General features: G+C 42.6%; 1 protein-coding gene across 8 annotated transcripts in view; it reads left to right on the top strand.

Moving 5' to 3' along the window:
• The window catches only part of DENND1A (DENN domain containing 1A), an 851690-nt gene that overhangs the window by 798964 nt on the left and 35267 nt on the right, over window positions 1-17459 (top strand). For 5 of the 8 annotated variants that reach the window (XM_077283537.1, XM_077283534.1, XM_077283535.1 and 2 more), the window contains one exon: window positions 11643-11702. The exons of the other annotated variants lie outside the window; for them this stretch is intronic. In XM_077283537.1, the coding sequence (XP_077139652.1) occupies window positions 11643-11702 (60 nt within the window). The remainder of the gene's footprint in view (window positions 1-11642; window positions 11703-17459) is intronic. 8 annotated transcript variants of the gene reach the window in all.

The following is a 17459-nucleotide window of genomic DNA, read 5'->3' as shown; positions in this document are numbered from 1 at the left end:
GCTTTGAACTTCATAGCCAGGTGTATGCAATCATGAGAAAAGCTACTTAAAGTGGCCACTTGCAAGTTGTTCTCCTGTTTGAATCTCCTCTGAAGAGTGGCATCATGGGCTCCTCAAAGCAACTGTCAAATGATCTGTAAACAAAGATTATTCAACATACTTGTTCAGGGGAAGGATACAAAAAGCTGTCTCAGAGATTTAACCTGTCAATTTCCACTGTGAGGAACATAGTAAGGAAATGGAAGAACACAGGTACAGTTCTTGTTAAGGCCAGAAGTGGCAGGCCAAGAAAAACATCAGAAAGGCAGAGAAGAAGAATGGTGAGATCAGTCAAGGACAATCCTCAGACCACCTCCAGAGAGCTGCAGCATCAACTTGCTGCAGATGGTGTCACTGTGCATCGGTCAACTATACAACCCACTGTGTTTTTTTGCTGCCATACATAACGCCTTTTTGTATGACCAAACAACTCAATCTTGGTTTCATCAGTCCACAGGACCTTCTTCCAAAAAGAAATTGGCTTCTCCAAATGTGCTTTTGCATACCTCAGCCGACTCTGTTTGTGGCGTGCTTGCAGAAACGGCTTCTTTTGCATCACTCTCCCATACAGCTTCTCCTTGTGCAAAGTGCGTTGTATAGTTGACCGATGCACAGTGACACCATCTGCAACAAGTTGATGCTGCAGCTCTCTGGAGATGGTCTGAGGATTGTCCTTGACTGATCTCACCATTCTTCTTCTCTGCCTTTCTGATGTTTTTCTTGGCCTGCCACTTCTGGCCTTAACAAGAACTGTACCTGTGTTCTTCCATTTCCTTACTATGTTCCTCACAATGGAAATTGACAGGTTAAATCTCTGAGACAGCTTTTTGTATCCTTCCCCTGAACAACTATGTTGAATAATCTTTGTTTTCAGATCATTTGACAGTTGTTTTGAGGAGCCCATGATGCCACTCTTCAGAGGAGATTCAAACAGGAGAACAACTTGCAAGTGGCCACTTTAAGTAGCTTTTCTCATGATTGCATACACCTGGCTATGAAGTTGAAAGCTCAATGAGGTTACAAAACCAAAAAAAGTGCTTTAGTAAGTCAGTAAAAAGTAGGTAGGAGTATTTTAAACAAGAAAATGATAAGGGTGCCCATACTTATGCACCTGTCAAATTTTGTTTGAATGCAGATTGCACATTTTCTGTTAGTACAATAAACCTCATTTCAAGGCAGAAACATTACTGTGTCCAACAGTTATTAGATATATGAAACTGAAATAGCTGTTGCAAAAAAACTATTTTTATAAAACATTAAGCTTAAGATTAATAGGGGTGCCCAAACTTTTTCATATAACTGTACCTGGTGCTCAGGATAAGGCTTTCTATACCTTCTCCACCACCCTCGATTGTAATCCAGAATTATTATTTTTTCTAACTGGTGGAGCAGCACATGGTTGGCTACCTTATAACTTTCCCATACATCCTGCAGTGGAGCCCTATTTGCCAATAATCTCCCTACCCCTGCCAACGGCATGTGGCAGTTACTGAGCATATGGGCTCCAATTCATCGAGACTGGCGTTTTGTATGCCATTCTTGATGAAGAGTGAGGAGGAGTAAGATGTGCCTAATTCATTGATAGACTTTGGTGCATCTTTGAGTCAGGTACTGACTAAGATTTTGGCTCATCATTTATGCCACTTTTGTGGTTTAAAGTCTGATGACGTTGTCGGCCATACTTGGCCAAGCCTCTCCCGGTTACGCTCCTCCCAAGTTTTAAAAAAGTTGACACAGTTTAACATTTTTCACTCCAGATTTCTGATGAAAAATGTTTGATTAATTGGCTCCATGACCCACAAAGATGGCAGCCAACACTACACACAGGTAGTCAATTCCCTCCCTGCTAATTGGGTGGTGACCAAGACACTCATCTGCTATTATGTGTGCTTACCTGAGAGAATTTTTGAAAAATTGTAATCTCATTATGGTCATATAACGCCACTCCTACATAATTTTCCTTGGATGTTTTACGAGAAACAGGGTAATTGTTCTTCCCAATTTTCTGTGAAATCTTAGCTACTAGTTTATGTTGTACAAACGATGGCGTCTATATGATTCATCGAAGCTTCTTAATCTGCTCTAAAATAGGCAATTTCCTTAACATCTTGTCCCATAAGCAACATAAATAACATATTCACATGTCCAGCTTTTGCGGCCGTTGCTCCACTCACATATTATAGGTGTGGTGGTCATACGTACTTACTACCACCTGATTTACACAAAAGAACTTTAGGCCCCTTTTTTGGAATCACCAGGGTGTCAGCAACCAGACCCCCAGCAATCAAAGATGTCTACTATGATGAGATGAGCAGATCATTTTGCTTACTATTGAGTTCAAGACGAATTTCCTGAAATTTTCAGTTTTACGCAAATTCAAACGTTTTGAAATTCTGTTCATGGTTTATAAAATAGTAAAAAAATATCTTGTATGGCATCATTTCCCACACTGCCAAAGCAGTAGGGTCCTCTCTCTCCTGTAAAGTGTAAGCTCTTATGGTCAATGGGGTCCTCTCTCTCTCCTGTAGAGTGTAAGCTCTTATGGTCAGCGGGGTCCTCTCTCTCCTGTAGAGTGTAAGCTCGTGTTGTCCTCTCTCTCCTGTAGACCTGTAGAGTGTAAGCCCTTATGGTCAGTGGGGTCCTCTCTCTCTCTCCTGTAGAGTGTAAGCTCTTATGGTCAGTGGGGTCCTCTCTCTCCTGTAGAATGTAAGCTCGTGTTGTCCTCTCTCTTAGGCCTGTAGAGTGTTAGCTCTTATGGTCAGCGGAGTCTTCTCTCTTGTAGAGTGTAAGCTCTTATGGTCAGTGGGGTCCTCTCTCTTGTAGAGTGTAAGCTCTTATGGTCAGTGGGGTCCTCTCTCTCTCCTATAGAGTGTATGCTCTTATGGTCAGCGGGGTCCTCTCCTGTAGAGTGTAAGCTCTTATGGTCAGCGGGGTCCTCTCTCCTATAGATTGTAAGCTCTTATGGTCAGTGGGGTCCTCTCTCTCCTGTAGAGTGTAAGCTCTTATGGTCAGCGGCTTCTTCTCTCTCCTGTAGAGTGTAAGCTCTTATGATCAGTAGGGTCCTCTCTCTCCTGTAGAGTGTAAGCTCTTATGGTCTGTGGGGTCCTCTCTCTCATGTAGAGTGTAAGCTCTTATGGTCAGTGGGGTCCTCCCTCTCCTGTAGAGTGTAAGCTCTTATCGTCACCAAGGTGCTCTCTCTCTCATGTAGAGTGTAGGCTCTTATGGTCAGTGGTGTCCTCTATCTCTCCTGTAGAGTGTAAGTTCTTATGATCAGTAGGGTCCTCTCTCTCCTGTAGAGTGTATGCTCTTATGGTCAGTGGGGTCCTCTCTCTCTCTCCTGTAAAGTGTACGCTCTTATGGTCAGCGGGGTCCTCTCTCCTGTAGAGTGTAAGCTCTTATGGTCAGTGGGGTCCTCTCTCTCCTGTAGAGTGTAAGCTCTTATGGTCAGTAGGGTCCTCTCTCTCCTGTAGAGTGTAAGCTCTTATGGTCAGTGGGGTCCTCTCTCTCCTGTAGAGTGTATGCTCTTATGGTCAGCGGGGTCCTCTCTCTCTCTCCTGTAGAGTGTACGCTCTTATGGTCAGCCGGGTCCTCTCTCCTGTAGAGTGTAAGCTCTTATGGTCAGTGGGGTCCTCTCTCCTGTAGGGTATAAGCTCTTATGGTCAGTGGGGTCCTCTCTCTCTCCTGTACAGTGTAAGCTCTTATGGTCAGTAGGGTCCTCTCTCTCCTGTAGAGTGTAAGCTCTTATGGTCAGTGGGGTCCTCTCTCTCCTGTAGAGTGTATGCTCTTATGGTCAGCGGGGTCCTCTCTCTATTGTAGAATGTATGCTCTTATGGTCAGCGGGGTCCTCTCTCTCTCCTGTAAAGTGTAAGCTCTTATGGTCAGTGGGGTCCTCTCTTCTGTAGAGTGTAAGCTCTTATGGTCAGCGGGGTCCTCTCTCTCCTGTAGAGTGTAAGCCCTTATGGTCAGTGGGGTCCTCTCTCTCCTGTAAAGTGTAAGCTCTTATGATTAGTAGGGTCATCTCTCTCCTGTAGAGTGTAAGGTCTTATGGTCAGCAGGTCCTTTCTCCTGTAGTGTAAGCTCTTATGGTCAGTGAGTTTCTCTCTCTCCTCTTCCCAATGTGTATTTTACGAGCAATTAAAAGCTTTCCAGTATTGAAATTTGCTCAAATTTTTTAATCGCAAATCAAAATTTTGGGGGAAAATTTGGCAAATTCGAATTTCAAAAGAGCCAGTCATCTCTAATGATCTTAGAAACCCCCAAAACATTTTTGCCATAGGTTCCAGTTTACAGAATTACATAGACTTGAATTCTGAACATTTGGTAAATGTATCTTAAATTCTTCAGGCCAGTATTACTAGTACTATGTTGTGCTTTTATTAGGTGCTGCTGTATACGGTGAAAGTATTCTGGGTACGTTTATTAGAAACATTGGAAGCGCTACATGCCACTGTCAGTGTGTTGCTTCGTCTTCTTCTCTAGTTTCCATATTACATGTAGATGTGAGCCATCTATCCGTCCTGGTAGACAGGAGAAAGCTTGAACTTAGGCGTTGGAAGATCAGACCATCTCTAGGCAAAAAACGACTTTTTAGTTTCTGCCAGAATATTAACTTTAAATAGCATCTGTCATGGGGCACAGACACATACAAACTCCGGTCAGGAGCAACAAGCTCCAGACCTTTCACAAGCTGTAGGCAAATCAGGCCACCATTGAGTCTCTGCTGATTTTCACGCTTACTGATCTTGCATTTGTAAGCACAGAATATGTTTAGATAGACTTCTGTACAGCAGTGGCATCATTTGCATACAACCCGTGAAAACATCCATAGTTCATCACCCTAAATCGGGCCTGGGTGAACAAGCGGGATAGGAGCTCGTGGGCTACTTAGCCCCCAACTTCATTATTAAATGAACTTGTGCCCCTGTAGCGGAGCCCCATCCAACGTTTTACCTGCAGCTTCGAGCCACAAAGAAGTGACAGCAGAAGAGTTAGCTCCTCAGCACTAGATACACGCAGAAGCGTCACTGTGATGGGAATCCGCGGCAGCACAAGGCTTTCCAGTGTGCTGCTATGGGAACTGTCAGATTCTTATGTTACCAGCTTTATTTACCGGAGCTTTATGTTGTCAGTTTTACAGCACGGGTCACCGAAATCTATAAAGAAAATACTAAAGATAAAAATGCAGATTTCGCTGCTGAATTTGTGGGTACTGTCACCGGAGGAGTACTTTGTTTTTCCAAATGTAAGGGTCTTATGCAAGAAAAATTGTTATTATCGTAATATAAGAGCTCGACTTCATATTCGTCTTCTGTGGGGGAAGGGAAGTGACAACCACTCTAAGCCGAGTGAAGAAGAAATCGGTCCTATACTATAACTTGAGGACTGGAAAAAATACATAATATGTATGTGTGTCACAGTGTTAATATATATGTATGTGCACAGTTCACACTGAACAGGCTGCAGCTTCCACACGGTTCTCTGCAGCACCAACACAGACTGCCCAGCTTTCCTAGCTGACCCATGTAGTCTCCATTCAGACAGAGACCCTAGAACGTCTCTCTTTCAGCTACAGCTCACATTTTGACTGGTCACTCACCAGCAGCACACTCCACTCTGCTAAACATCCTGCAGACTGACACCTCTAGTGACCACAGTCCCTGGTTCTAGTTAAAAAAAAGCTAGGTGGGTGCATCTAATCAAGACCTTAACCCTGTCCTATCTGGCTCTGCTACAGTATATACTGTGGAGAAAATAAGTATTTGATACTCTGCCTATTTTGCAGGTTTTCCCACCTACAAAGAATGGAGAGGTCTGTAATTCTTATCGTAGGCACAATTCACCTGTGAGAGACATAATCTAAAAATAAAACCATAATGTAACATTGTATGATTTTTACATAATTAATGTTTTTTTTTTGCATGAAATAAGTATTTGATACAATAGAAAAACAGAACTTACTATTTGGTACAGAAACCTTTGTTTGCAATTACAGAGGTCAGACTTTTCTTGTAGTTCTTGACCACGTCTGCACACACTGCAGCAGGGATTTTGGCCCACTCCTCCATATAGATCTTCTCCAGATCTTTCAGGTTTCGGGGCTGTTGCTGGGCAACATTGAGTTTCAGCTCCCTCAAAAGATTTTCTATTGGGTTCAGGTCTGGAGACTGGCTAGAACATTCCAGGACCTTGAAATGCTTTTTACTGAGCCACTCCTTAGTTGCCCTGGCTGTGTGTTTCGGGTCGTTGTTATGCATGAACAACCATCTTCAGTGCTCTTACTGACGGAAGGAGGTTATTAGCCAAAATATTTCCATACATGACTGATCCATCCTCCCTTCAGTACAGTACAATCGTCCTGTCACCTTTGTAGAAAAGCACCCCCAAAGTTTGATGTTTCTCCAACCATACTGCACTGTTGGGATGGTGTTTTTGAGGTTGTATTTATCTTTCATCTTCCTCCCAAACACAGGGAGAGAAGTTGATAACAGAAAGTTCTATTTTGGTCTCATCTGACCACATGATCTTCCCCCATACCTCCTCTAAAGCATCTAGATGGTCATTGGCGAACTTCAAACAGGCCTGGACATGTACTGGCATGAGCAGGGGGACCTTTGTGCCTTGACAGATTTTAATCCATGACGACAGTGTGTTTCTAATGGTAATGTTTGAGACTCTGGTCTCAGCTCTCTTAAGGTCATTGACCATGTCTATATATATATATATATATATTTCAGGTAAGTAGCCATATGGTTTATATAGAGGAAGACTAGGAATAGAATAAGGTTTTGTACACTTTAGTCTCATTGCCTTAGTCATGACAGCCTGGATAGATCAGCTTTAATACGGGTACCAACTTTTTTTCTGGGGTCTGTACATTTGGAAGATGGGATGGGGGCTGCTGTATTTTGGGTAAGCATAGTGCTGCTATCCTTGCTGCTAAATAGAACAGAACCCAGATTGAAAAGAAGAAACTTAGAAAGATTTTCCTTTCTTCATGGAAATTTTCATATTTGTTCTTTCAGCGTAAGGTATAGCAATGCATGCTCTTTCTGCTCTCACCTTCCACTTTTATTGGAGCATATTCCAATATAATGTCCAGGAATTGTCCCGATTATCATATCTTGTAACTATTTTTTTGAGGAGGCAGTTTCACTGCAGTCATTCTGCCAGCATTGTAGGTGCTAGATCTTTCAATCCTTCCACTTGCATGCATGGGACCTGTTCTTGTCCACTGACTTATCTGCCCTAAATGAAAAGCCCACCTATTTGTTATACCTGTATTAATCTTAAAAGATAGGAAAGCAGAAGCATTTATCCTATGATAAATCACGTGAGAGCAAGTTGTCAGAAGCACGGTCAGTGACTTTTTATAGAGGTAATAGGTTATGTTGTTCACAAGGTTTCCCACCTGCCTGTAATCTGTAGAGAAAGCTGTCAGCAAGTTTCCAATTTTTCTACAGCTCCACCAAAGGGGGAATGTGACATGACATGATTTTCTTTTAAATCAATGGGTTGATGCTAAGCAATGCGAGATGTGCTGGGGCCTCCAGATTTTTCTAGCCACTTTCCACACTGGCTACCAAATAAATAGTCCTGTACATAAAATCCTCTTACCACTTTTATCAGCTCAAAAATTTGAATCCAGTTGTTTTAAGGGGAATATGTCAGCAGGTTTTCCTATGTAATCTGACAGCAGCATAATGTAGGAATAGAGATTCTGATTCCAGCGATATATTGCATAGTTCTCTGGGTGCAGCAGTTGTGATACAATAACAGTTTTATCTGCAGGAGATCTAACAGAGCTCAGAATGCCCACACCTCTAATTGGCAGTTTTCTGTGTACACAGTATATTTACAGAAAGCTGCCCATTCAGTGGTGGGGGCGTGGCTGGACCAGAAGGCATGAGACACCTAGTCCTGCAGTGATAATTTCCTACTAATAAAACACTTTTTTTTTATTGAAACAACAACACATAGCCCAGTAAGTGACACATCACTGGAATCAGGGTCTCTGTACCTCCATCATGCTGCCCTCAGACTGCATAGCAAACACTTATTGTCAAATCTTCTTTATATTTTGGCAATATATACTAAAAGATGCATGGGGTCCTTCCTACCCCTACTGATACTCATTGCTGTTCCTATTTTTGTGTTCTTCTGATGTGAATATTAATTTTTATGCTGCTCTTTCTTTTATTTTTCAAAATCTGGGAAAAAAAGAAAATCTGTTGTTTACTTGACTAAATATATGAAATTTCTTGTGCGACTAATTTGTAATAACAGGGAATATGTAGCAGGCAAAGTGAATACAGGTGCAGCTCTCCATCCATGTGTGTGTTACTGTCTGGCACATCTGCTAGCAGCCCAAGTTGGGCAGGAAGAACGTCCCACTCTTCTGTCTCTGCACATTTTAGAACCTGTGATGGGAACCATATGATCATGTTTTTGTCTCTTTACTAGAAGTGGGAAGAGTGAATCGTTCCAGAGAAGCCCATGCCAGACGCAGATTTCTAGGCTGGCTAAGTCCCAGTGCTTCCACCTCCATGTTTAGATGGTGCTACAGAAGGAGATTAACAGATTCCATGCCAGTGCAGCATTTCTGCAATATGTAAACTCGAATTTTCTGAGTAATTTAATGTCAGTTTAAAAGGCAATCGTGCACATTGCAAAAAAAGTCCATTGATTGCTATTTCTGCTGTACGAACCATGGCATAGTTACAAATTAAGTGCAATAGCTTTGGGGTTAAATCAACAGCATATATGCAATTTTTATGGCCATCATTCATGACATATTAGAAAAAAAAAGTTAATTTTATTGCAAATGGTTGTTTTCAAGCTCGGACTGGCCCACAGGGCAGCCGGTGAATCCTCTGGTGGGCCTCTGTACAGGAATAAAACACTCACCCCCAACATGAGCAGTACTTGGCATAATATATTTGATTCTCTATGTACAGACAAAGCAGAATCTCATCATTCATTCCCCAAAGTGCCTCGTTTATTACTATATAGAAGCAGAAGTAAATTTGTGAAAAAGGGCAATGTAATATTTGCATGTAGCCTGACAGTTTCGCCCATAGCGTCAATGTTACTGGTCAGTCCTTGCCACCCAGTCCAACTCTGATGCTATGTAGTATGTGAATGTAGAGAAGAGCAGTATGTGGGCGACTGATAGCTAGCGGATCATTGTGCTGATCTCACCAGCATGCATCCTTGGTAGTCATTGTTTCCCATCTACTTTGCTTCCTATATTTACAGTTCTTTTCTACAAATACGGTTCTTTCGGTTCCTAAAGGGTCACTCTCATCTTCATAAATCTTGTCAGAACAAGCACTTTTGCAATTTACTGCTTGTTAAATTTTGCAGCCTTCCTAGAGATATTTAGTACTCTTTTCTTTTGTTTACATTTCATTGCCTAGGAGACCGACCACCGCTGCTGTCTAGCTTGTAAACACTACGCCATAGCTGGCCGGGATTAGGAGGCAACAAGAACAACTATGACAAGCTCAATAGGAAACATATGCAAGCACTGCACATGTCCGGCCACCGCTGCTTCACAGGAGCGGTGATCGGCCTCTTACAAAAATGAACTGTTGACAAACAAGTGTTAATATCTCAAGCATGGCTGCAAAGTAAATTGCAAAACCAATAATACGCATGGGAGTCACCCTTTAAAGAGTAAACATCGTTTTAATATATTTTCATTAATCAATAGTATAATAAAAGCTGTATTATATTTTAGAGAAATCAGCTTCTTTCTCCCCCTGGACTGATTATTCATTCTCAAACTTTTCAATTCCCAAGTAAAATGTGTCTTCAGTGAATACAGATTTTCCCATTACTGAGATAGGTAGATGACAGTTGGTGCTCATAAAGTTCTATGGGGAATTGTAACTGTCATTTCAGAACTTGCATCTGATTGGCTGTGTCGGCCTCTAGCTCCTCCCCCTCCATAGAATGTTAGAAGCACCAACTGTCTTGTCATGTCTCAGCTTTGGGAACGTCTGTGTTCTATGAGTAAAGAAGCGGATCGCTCTCATATATTACAAAGTTTCTTACTTTCTTGTGTACTATTGATTTATGAAATAAGGATTAAAACGACGACTACACTTTAACGTGTTCCGTTCTATCTGTAATGTTCTGATACGAAGCAACGACCAGTTATTGATTGATGGGTTTCACAAGTCTTTATTAGATTTATCATTTTCTCAGTATGAGCGAAATTAATCACCCAACCAACTGTGACGAGCAATGTCTCTCCACACCCAGAATGGTCTTTGGTGTCAGAAGTATTTGTATTGAATATTGCTGCTGCTTCATGGATACAAATATAGAATAAGTGAGCACTATTAATTGGGGGCTTCCCACTTTCCGATATGTGGCAATGCTACCTTACTGCCTGCTGTGATCCTGGTTATAGTGGGCATCAGTGAAAATGAAATACTTGGACCCATCTGGACTTATTCTTCACCTTTAGAGACTGGATCAATCCCAGCTTCTGAATTACAGGAATTCATGGATTAGGTAGACTTGCATGGGCTAAGAGATGAAATCTCTGAGTATTCACTTATAAAATCTAAATATTCTGTTTCATACTTTATATCGAGCGTAAGAAAAGAACTATATTTTCATATTATCTAATGGGAACTTGTCAACAGATTGTTGCTATGTAATCTGAGAGTAGCATAATGTAGGAGCTGAGAGCCTGATTCCAGCGATGTGTCACTTACTAGGCTGTGTGTTGCTGTTTCAATACAGTGTTTAATCTGCAGGAGATTATCACTATAGGGCTAGGTGGCTCGTGCTGTCTAGTCCTCCTGCTCTGTGTAACCCCATCCCGTCACTGATTGAGAGCTTTCTGTCTATGCCCAGTGTACACAGAAAGCGCCCAATTAGTGATATGGGCGGAGTTATACACAGCTCAACATTCTGAGCTCTGCTAGAGAAAACTGTGATTTTATCAAAAACAACAGCATTCAGATCAGCAAGTGTCACATTGCTGGAATCAGGGTCTCTGCCCTTACATCATACTGCTCCCAGATTACATAGCAAAATCTTGCTGACAGATACCCTTTAAAAGGCTGATAACTGGTTCATGCAGCTTTACATGAACACCCGAGCCTTACACTATGGCTGGTCCAAATAACTAAAGCAATTGTTACCATCCACCTCTCGTGTCTCCCCTTTTCCTCATAGATTGTAAGCTTGCGAGCAGGGCCCTCATTCCTCCTGGTATCTGTTTTGAACTGTGATTTCTGTTATGCTGTAATGTCTGTTGTCTGTATAAGTCCCTTCTATAAGTTGTAAAGCGCTGCGGAATATGTTGGCGCTATATAAATAAAATTATTATTATTATTATTAAATGTATACTGTATATCATGTTATATAATTTTCTCAATAATGCTATGGCTATTGCATTTTGATGAATTTTGATTCATTTTATTGCCAAGAGATGGATATCTCGTTGTCGAAAGTTTTTGATCCTGGAGGTCGATTGGACTTGGTCTTACCCACAGAAGATGGAACTCGATGGATAAAGTTACAATAAGATACATGGATGAATTATGTTTCTTGTAACTGATATGTCAGTTTCCATTTTGATACAGCAAGAAAAGGTCCCCCCTCCTCGACCTCCTCCGCCAAGGATCCAGCGCAGCACGGTGCCCGTGAGTAGAGTTTGCGAGTCTGTCCTCTCACTTACAACTTTGCCTGACTCGCTCTCTGACTAGCTCTAATAAACTCGGGTCTATTATACACTGAATGAGCAAAAATGATGTCCATACATGAAAAGAAAACGGCTCTGTGGCAGAGCATTAAGACTTGCATTTCTCCAATCCTTGTATTTCGTTGACCGACCTTGGACTAGGGCTGAGCTGTGATGCTCTTTGGGCGTACATGGTTGGAGCAGACATCCATGCTTGAGGATGGTGGTCTCTAATTCCAACAGGTCGGAGATTCCTACTCTAGGCACTGTTTTTTTGTCTATGCACAGTCAAGCCGTGCATCTGCTGTTTTACTACAAGGAAATAGAATTATCAATTATTCTCAACTTCTTAAATAGGTATTTTCTGATAGAGCTTGTAAAAACAATCATTTTTTTCAATTTACTGCTTATTAAAATTCTGTGCTGTTCTTGAGATATTACCACTTTTGTTTACAGCTCGTTGCCTTGGAGACTGACCACCGGGCAGATAGCGCAGTGCTGTCAAGCTAGACTGCAGCGGTGGTCAGTTGCTTAGGCAATGAGCTAAAAACAAAAGTGTCGATATCTCAAAAACGGCTGCAAATTTTAATAAGCAGTAAATTGCAAAAGTGCTTGTTTTTAGAAGCTCTATCCAACAATATCAATCTCTGTAGAAAATGGGAATAACTTTTTAATACCGGTATTAGATACAGTTAAAAAGAAAGACAAACACTTTTCATGAACATCGGTATTATAGTGGAAATAGATTTAAAAATAATATTTTTTTACATACCGTAGATGGATTTGATTCAGTTATTTGAAAGTGAGCAAATAAAAGCCTCTTCCAGAGTATAGGGCAGCACAAGAGAGGTCTTGTAGCTTTATTTGACTAGAAATAACAATGAAGGGCAATAGTAGGTTGGAAGAAGAGCAGAGAACAGTTTATCGATGGGGTCTGTTTAGTTAGTTAGTTTCCTCTAACATGGCCATAGTGGTGGATTTGTGGGCATGTGAGGTTCCTACCCTTCATAGTCTTCTACGTAAGTGGCAAGCGGCTAACTGATGATATAGGAGCAAATGCAAGATTTTGTGGATTTTATTTTAAAGTCATTTTTGCTCAAAGTCCTTTATCTTCAAATCACAGAGGGTTAAAGCTGCGCACTCACTGCTAACATTGCATGCTCTGCTACTCCTGTAGTGTAGCAAGCCTCTACTGCATGGTTTCTTCTAGGTGTCCTATGACTTGTGGAACCCGGTGAAGGAAGACGTAAATGTTGGGAAGAGAAATGTGTGTCCGGTGCAGGACTAATCTGCCAAAAGTAAACCTTCCTGCGGACTGTCCAGTCTGTCAAACCTTGGGTGTTGTTTGTACGTGCATTGTTACATGATTGACTCTAATCTATTTCTGCTCCTGATTGTCCTGTGTCTCCCAACGCAAGAAACTGTGGACCATAAGTGATAGAAATTACAAGTGCTGTGTGTATGCGTTGCATAGGACTGCTGTCTACGGACCACCGCGCTACGTAAAATGCAGTAATTAGTGATGAGCGCAAGTGCTCATTTAGTCTTCCTGAGTATCGCGTGTACTCCAGTGACATGTTCGAGTCCTCGCGGCCGCATGTTTCATAGCTGTTAGGTAGACACAGAACATACAGGGATGCCCATGGCAGACAATCCCCACATGTTTTCTGTCTGGGAAGCATGCAGCCGTGGGGCATGTCACTTGAGCACCCGCGATGCAGACCCGGCAAACTCGAGTAACGAGCACTTGCGCTCATCACTAGCAGTAATGACTTTCATGGCATACTTTACAAAGACAATACTTTGCATTACAAAGTAAGTGTCAAATTTGCTTGGATCTTACTTTGGAAACTTAATTCCACCGTAAGCGTCTTTTTAATGTACACCAGGCCAAAATTGTGTCCCGCTGGCCGGTTTCTGCTCCCCGTTACATATACCCACCAGCTCCCTAATGCGCCTTCCTCAGGGCATACAAACTGTGCCCTGCTTGATGACTTCCCTGCAGAAAATGCCGCCATCATGCCGCCGCTAGCGTCCAAAACTATATTGAAAAAAGAAAAGTGATCCAGCTTCAAATTGTAATAATATTAAAAAAGTTTTTCTTTGTTGTAATTCCTTTAAACATTTTATACACGATAAAAACATGCATATGTGGGGATAGGTGGAATAATCATGAACACCAGACAGGGTCGCGTTCTTAAACTGGGTCTATGTTACAACCATCCTTGTAAGAGCCAAAATACGTGTTCAATTTACCGTAAGTGCCCGAATTAGGAAAAACTAATCACATACTATGGGAAAAAAAGTGAATCCAATAAAAATAATGAGCAAGGAATAATAATACCAACAAATGCCATAAAATAAATCAGGTGATCGTCCGATGGGGCAAGATCAGGTCTACAGGGAGGATGCTTTACCATGTCCGATGGGGCAAGATCAGATCTATAGGGAGCAAAAAAGAAAAAGAAAAACAATCCGCACTACCAGCTAGTTGTATCAGAGGACCGGAATTAACCGCTGCATGTGTGTCTGTACCGCCAGAGCTGAAGGACGGGGTGCACCTCTTGGAAAACCACAGTCCATGTGAAATCAAAACTAGTTAAGAAGAGAGGGCACTCACCGTCAGAAGTCTTTACAGTCCTTTATTGTGGCATAAAACAGTAGTAGCAGGTCTTACAGGTAAACGCAGGTGTCATGAGACGACGGCCTGTTTCGCGCAGGTGCGCTTCTACAGGTCTACCCTGTAGACCTGTAGAAGCGCACCTGCGCGAAACGGGCCGTCGTCTCATGACACCTGCGTTTACCTGTAAGACCTGCTACTACTGTTTTATGCCACAATAAAGGACTGTAAAGACTTCTGACGGTGAGTGCCCTCTCTTCTTAACTAGTTTTGAGATCTATAGGGAGGATGCTTTACCATATCCGATGGGGCAAGATCAGATCTATAGGGAGGATGCTTTACCATGTCCGATGGGGCAAGATCCGATCTATAGGGAGGATGCTTTACCATATCCGATGGCACAAGATCAGATCTATAGGGAGGATGCTTTACCACGTCCGATGGGGCAAGATCAGATCTATAGGGAGAATGCTTTACCAGATCTGGTAGGGCAAGATCACGTCTATAGGCAGGATGCTTTACCTTGTCCGATAGGGCAAGATCAGGTCTATAGGGAGGATGCTTTACCACGTCTGGTAGAGCAAGATCTAGGGAGGATGCTTTACCATGTCCGATGGGGCAAGATCAGGTCTGTAGGGAGGGATGCTTTACCACGTCCTCTTGGGCGTGGATGAGAGTCCGGCTCCTTCCTCTTGTGAAACCTACCTTGAATTTCTCTATCCATTCATACACACACTTTCTCCTTACTGTGCAAAAAGTCTTTACTACATTTCGGCACCAGACGCACCCACAGACCACAAAAAAAACCTAATCACTGTACAATGTTCTCTCTCGTGCATGTGTGCAGATCACAAGTGGGGCAGCCATTGTTTCTCCCACCGCATATAATATGAATATGTATCTTTTCTGTGTGGATTATATGTATTGTATTTTTTGCTCTTTTCTTCTTCCGAGTCTTAGCCATTTAGCCTTTCTCTGACAGCTTACTTCTTTGGTTTCTTTTCCTCCTTACCACTGCTCTACAAGCTGGCAAAAGCTTCCCGATTTCCCATTCTTGGCAATGATTTTTTCATTTGTCATCCCTTTGAGAAATAACACATGGTTGGCATTATTATTATCTTGTAACGTTCTTATGTTACAATATAGGGTCTTGTCTGTTGGCTGTAGAGCGTCTCACATGTATTGTTATGGTCTTCCTCAAAATCTAAGGCCTGTCTGATATCTCTCTGAGCGTTTTCTACTTCAATACCCATTGACGAGCCCCGAACAATGTGTCATTCTCCTATTATTGGTGGTTTCTGACTGTAGAAACTGTGATAATAAAAAATGATGGGTTTTTCATGCATTTGTAGGTATTACAGAAGGCGCTACACCATCAAATACACTTTTTTTTATTTTTTAAATTTTGTCAGTATACATTTATGTTTTTTTGGTAATACATATTGATACAGAAAGCGATGAAGTAGTGTCAGGTAGTGATGCCGTAGGAAATAATGCAAGCTGAGGATTTAACTCCTGGCATTTTTATAAAGGAGTGGATAAACTTATTGTTTTGCCTGTCCCAAAGAGGAAGTTTAATTACAGATGGCATTGCTGCTTCAATGAAACGGAGAGAGACACTGCTATTAGAAAATAAAATTCTGGCAGCTGTTTATGTGGACCCGAGTCATCGTATATTGCTGGATAATGATCAACAACTTACTAAAGGAAAAGAAGCTGTGATTGAGGTAGCAGTTAGGATGAGCTACTGGACGGCCAAGAGCAAGAGGACTCGGGTCCTGCCAGTGCTGCTGCTGCCGTTTCTTCATCATCAGATGAGGAGTTTGATTTCGAAAAGCATTTGGATGACATGGAGCAGGCAAAAGCGTTGCCGCAGGGAGAAAGACTCCACTCCCATAGAAAACAGATTGACCATACTTCAGCAAAATTTTTCACTTGCTCTCAAAGTAGAAGAGTTCAATCTTTAATCAAAACTGACTGTGCACGAGGCAATTCCTTTATACCCTGAAATTGTTAGATATGTTGCCTGTGTGGCTACTGCTTTGCCACTAACCCAAGTTAGTGTAGAGAGGTTGTTCTCTAGCCTTAAAATAATTAGCTGGTGCAGGGGCGGAGGAGATGCGGCGCTCACCCATGAGCTGTGTGGACGAGGTCCTTTGTTGAACCATGGTGGGTCTGTGGACGGGGTTCCTGGGACTGACAGGTGCGGGGAGGGCCAACGGCTGTTTCACGTGGGGGACGCTTCTGCGGGTCCATGTGGGTGGTCAGATGGTGTTGTTTCCTTTGTGGGGGCTTGATGGCTGCACATGATTGGACTGGTATATTTGCAGGAAACATATTTTGGGAAGCATACGGGTGCAGGATGGAAGCACAGGAACACAAGCATACAATATGTCTTGATTACTCTTATTTACAGACGGCGTATCTGGGGGTCAGTTGCAGCAACGAACTCAAAAATATTTCCTGGATCCGCGCATTCCTTGACCGCGACACCACAAAAACACTAGTGCATGCCCTTATCATCTCCCGCCTTGACTACTGCAAAATCCTACTCTGTGGACTCCCCTCTAGCACTCTGGCACCACTCCAATCCATCCTACACTCTGCTGCCCAACTAATCTACCTGTCTCCCCGCTATTCCCCAGCCTCTCCCCTATGCCAAGCCCTTCACTGGCTTCCTATCACCCAGAGACTCCAGTTCAAAACCCTCACAATGACATACAAAGCCATCCACAACCTATCTCCTCCATACATCTGTGACATGGTCTCCCGGTACCTACCTACACGCAACCTCCGATCCTCTCAAGACCTCCTTCTCTACTCCCCTCTTATCTCTTCTTCCCACAACCGCATCCAAGACTTCTCCTGTGCTTCCCCCATACTCTGGAACTCTCTACCCCAACACATCAGACTCTCGCCTACCGAAGAAACCTTCAAAAAGAACCTGAAGACTCACCTCTTCCGACAAGCCTACAGTGATCCTCAACCTACGGAACCGCCACACAACTAGCTCTACCTTCTCCTAGTGTATACTCACCCATCCCCTGCAGACTGTGAGACCTCGCGGGCAGGGTCCTCCCTCCTTATGTACCTGTGTGC

The sequence above is a fragment of the Ranitomeya variabilis genome, chromosome 2 (assembly GCF_051348905.1).
Source record: "Ranitomeya variabilis isolate aRanVar5 chromosome 2, aRanVar5.hap1, whole genome shotgun sequence".
Lineage (NCBI taxonomy): Eukaryota > Metazoa > Chordata > Amphibia > Anura > Dendrobatidae > Ranitomeya > Ranitomeya variabilis.
The sequence above is the reverse complement of the archived record's forward strand: the minus strand, read 5'-3'. Positions and strand labels throughout refer to the sequence as shown.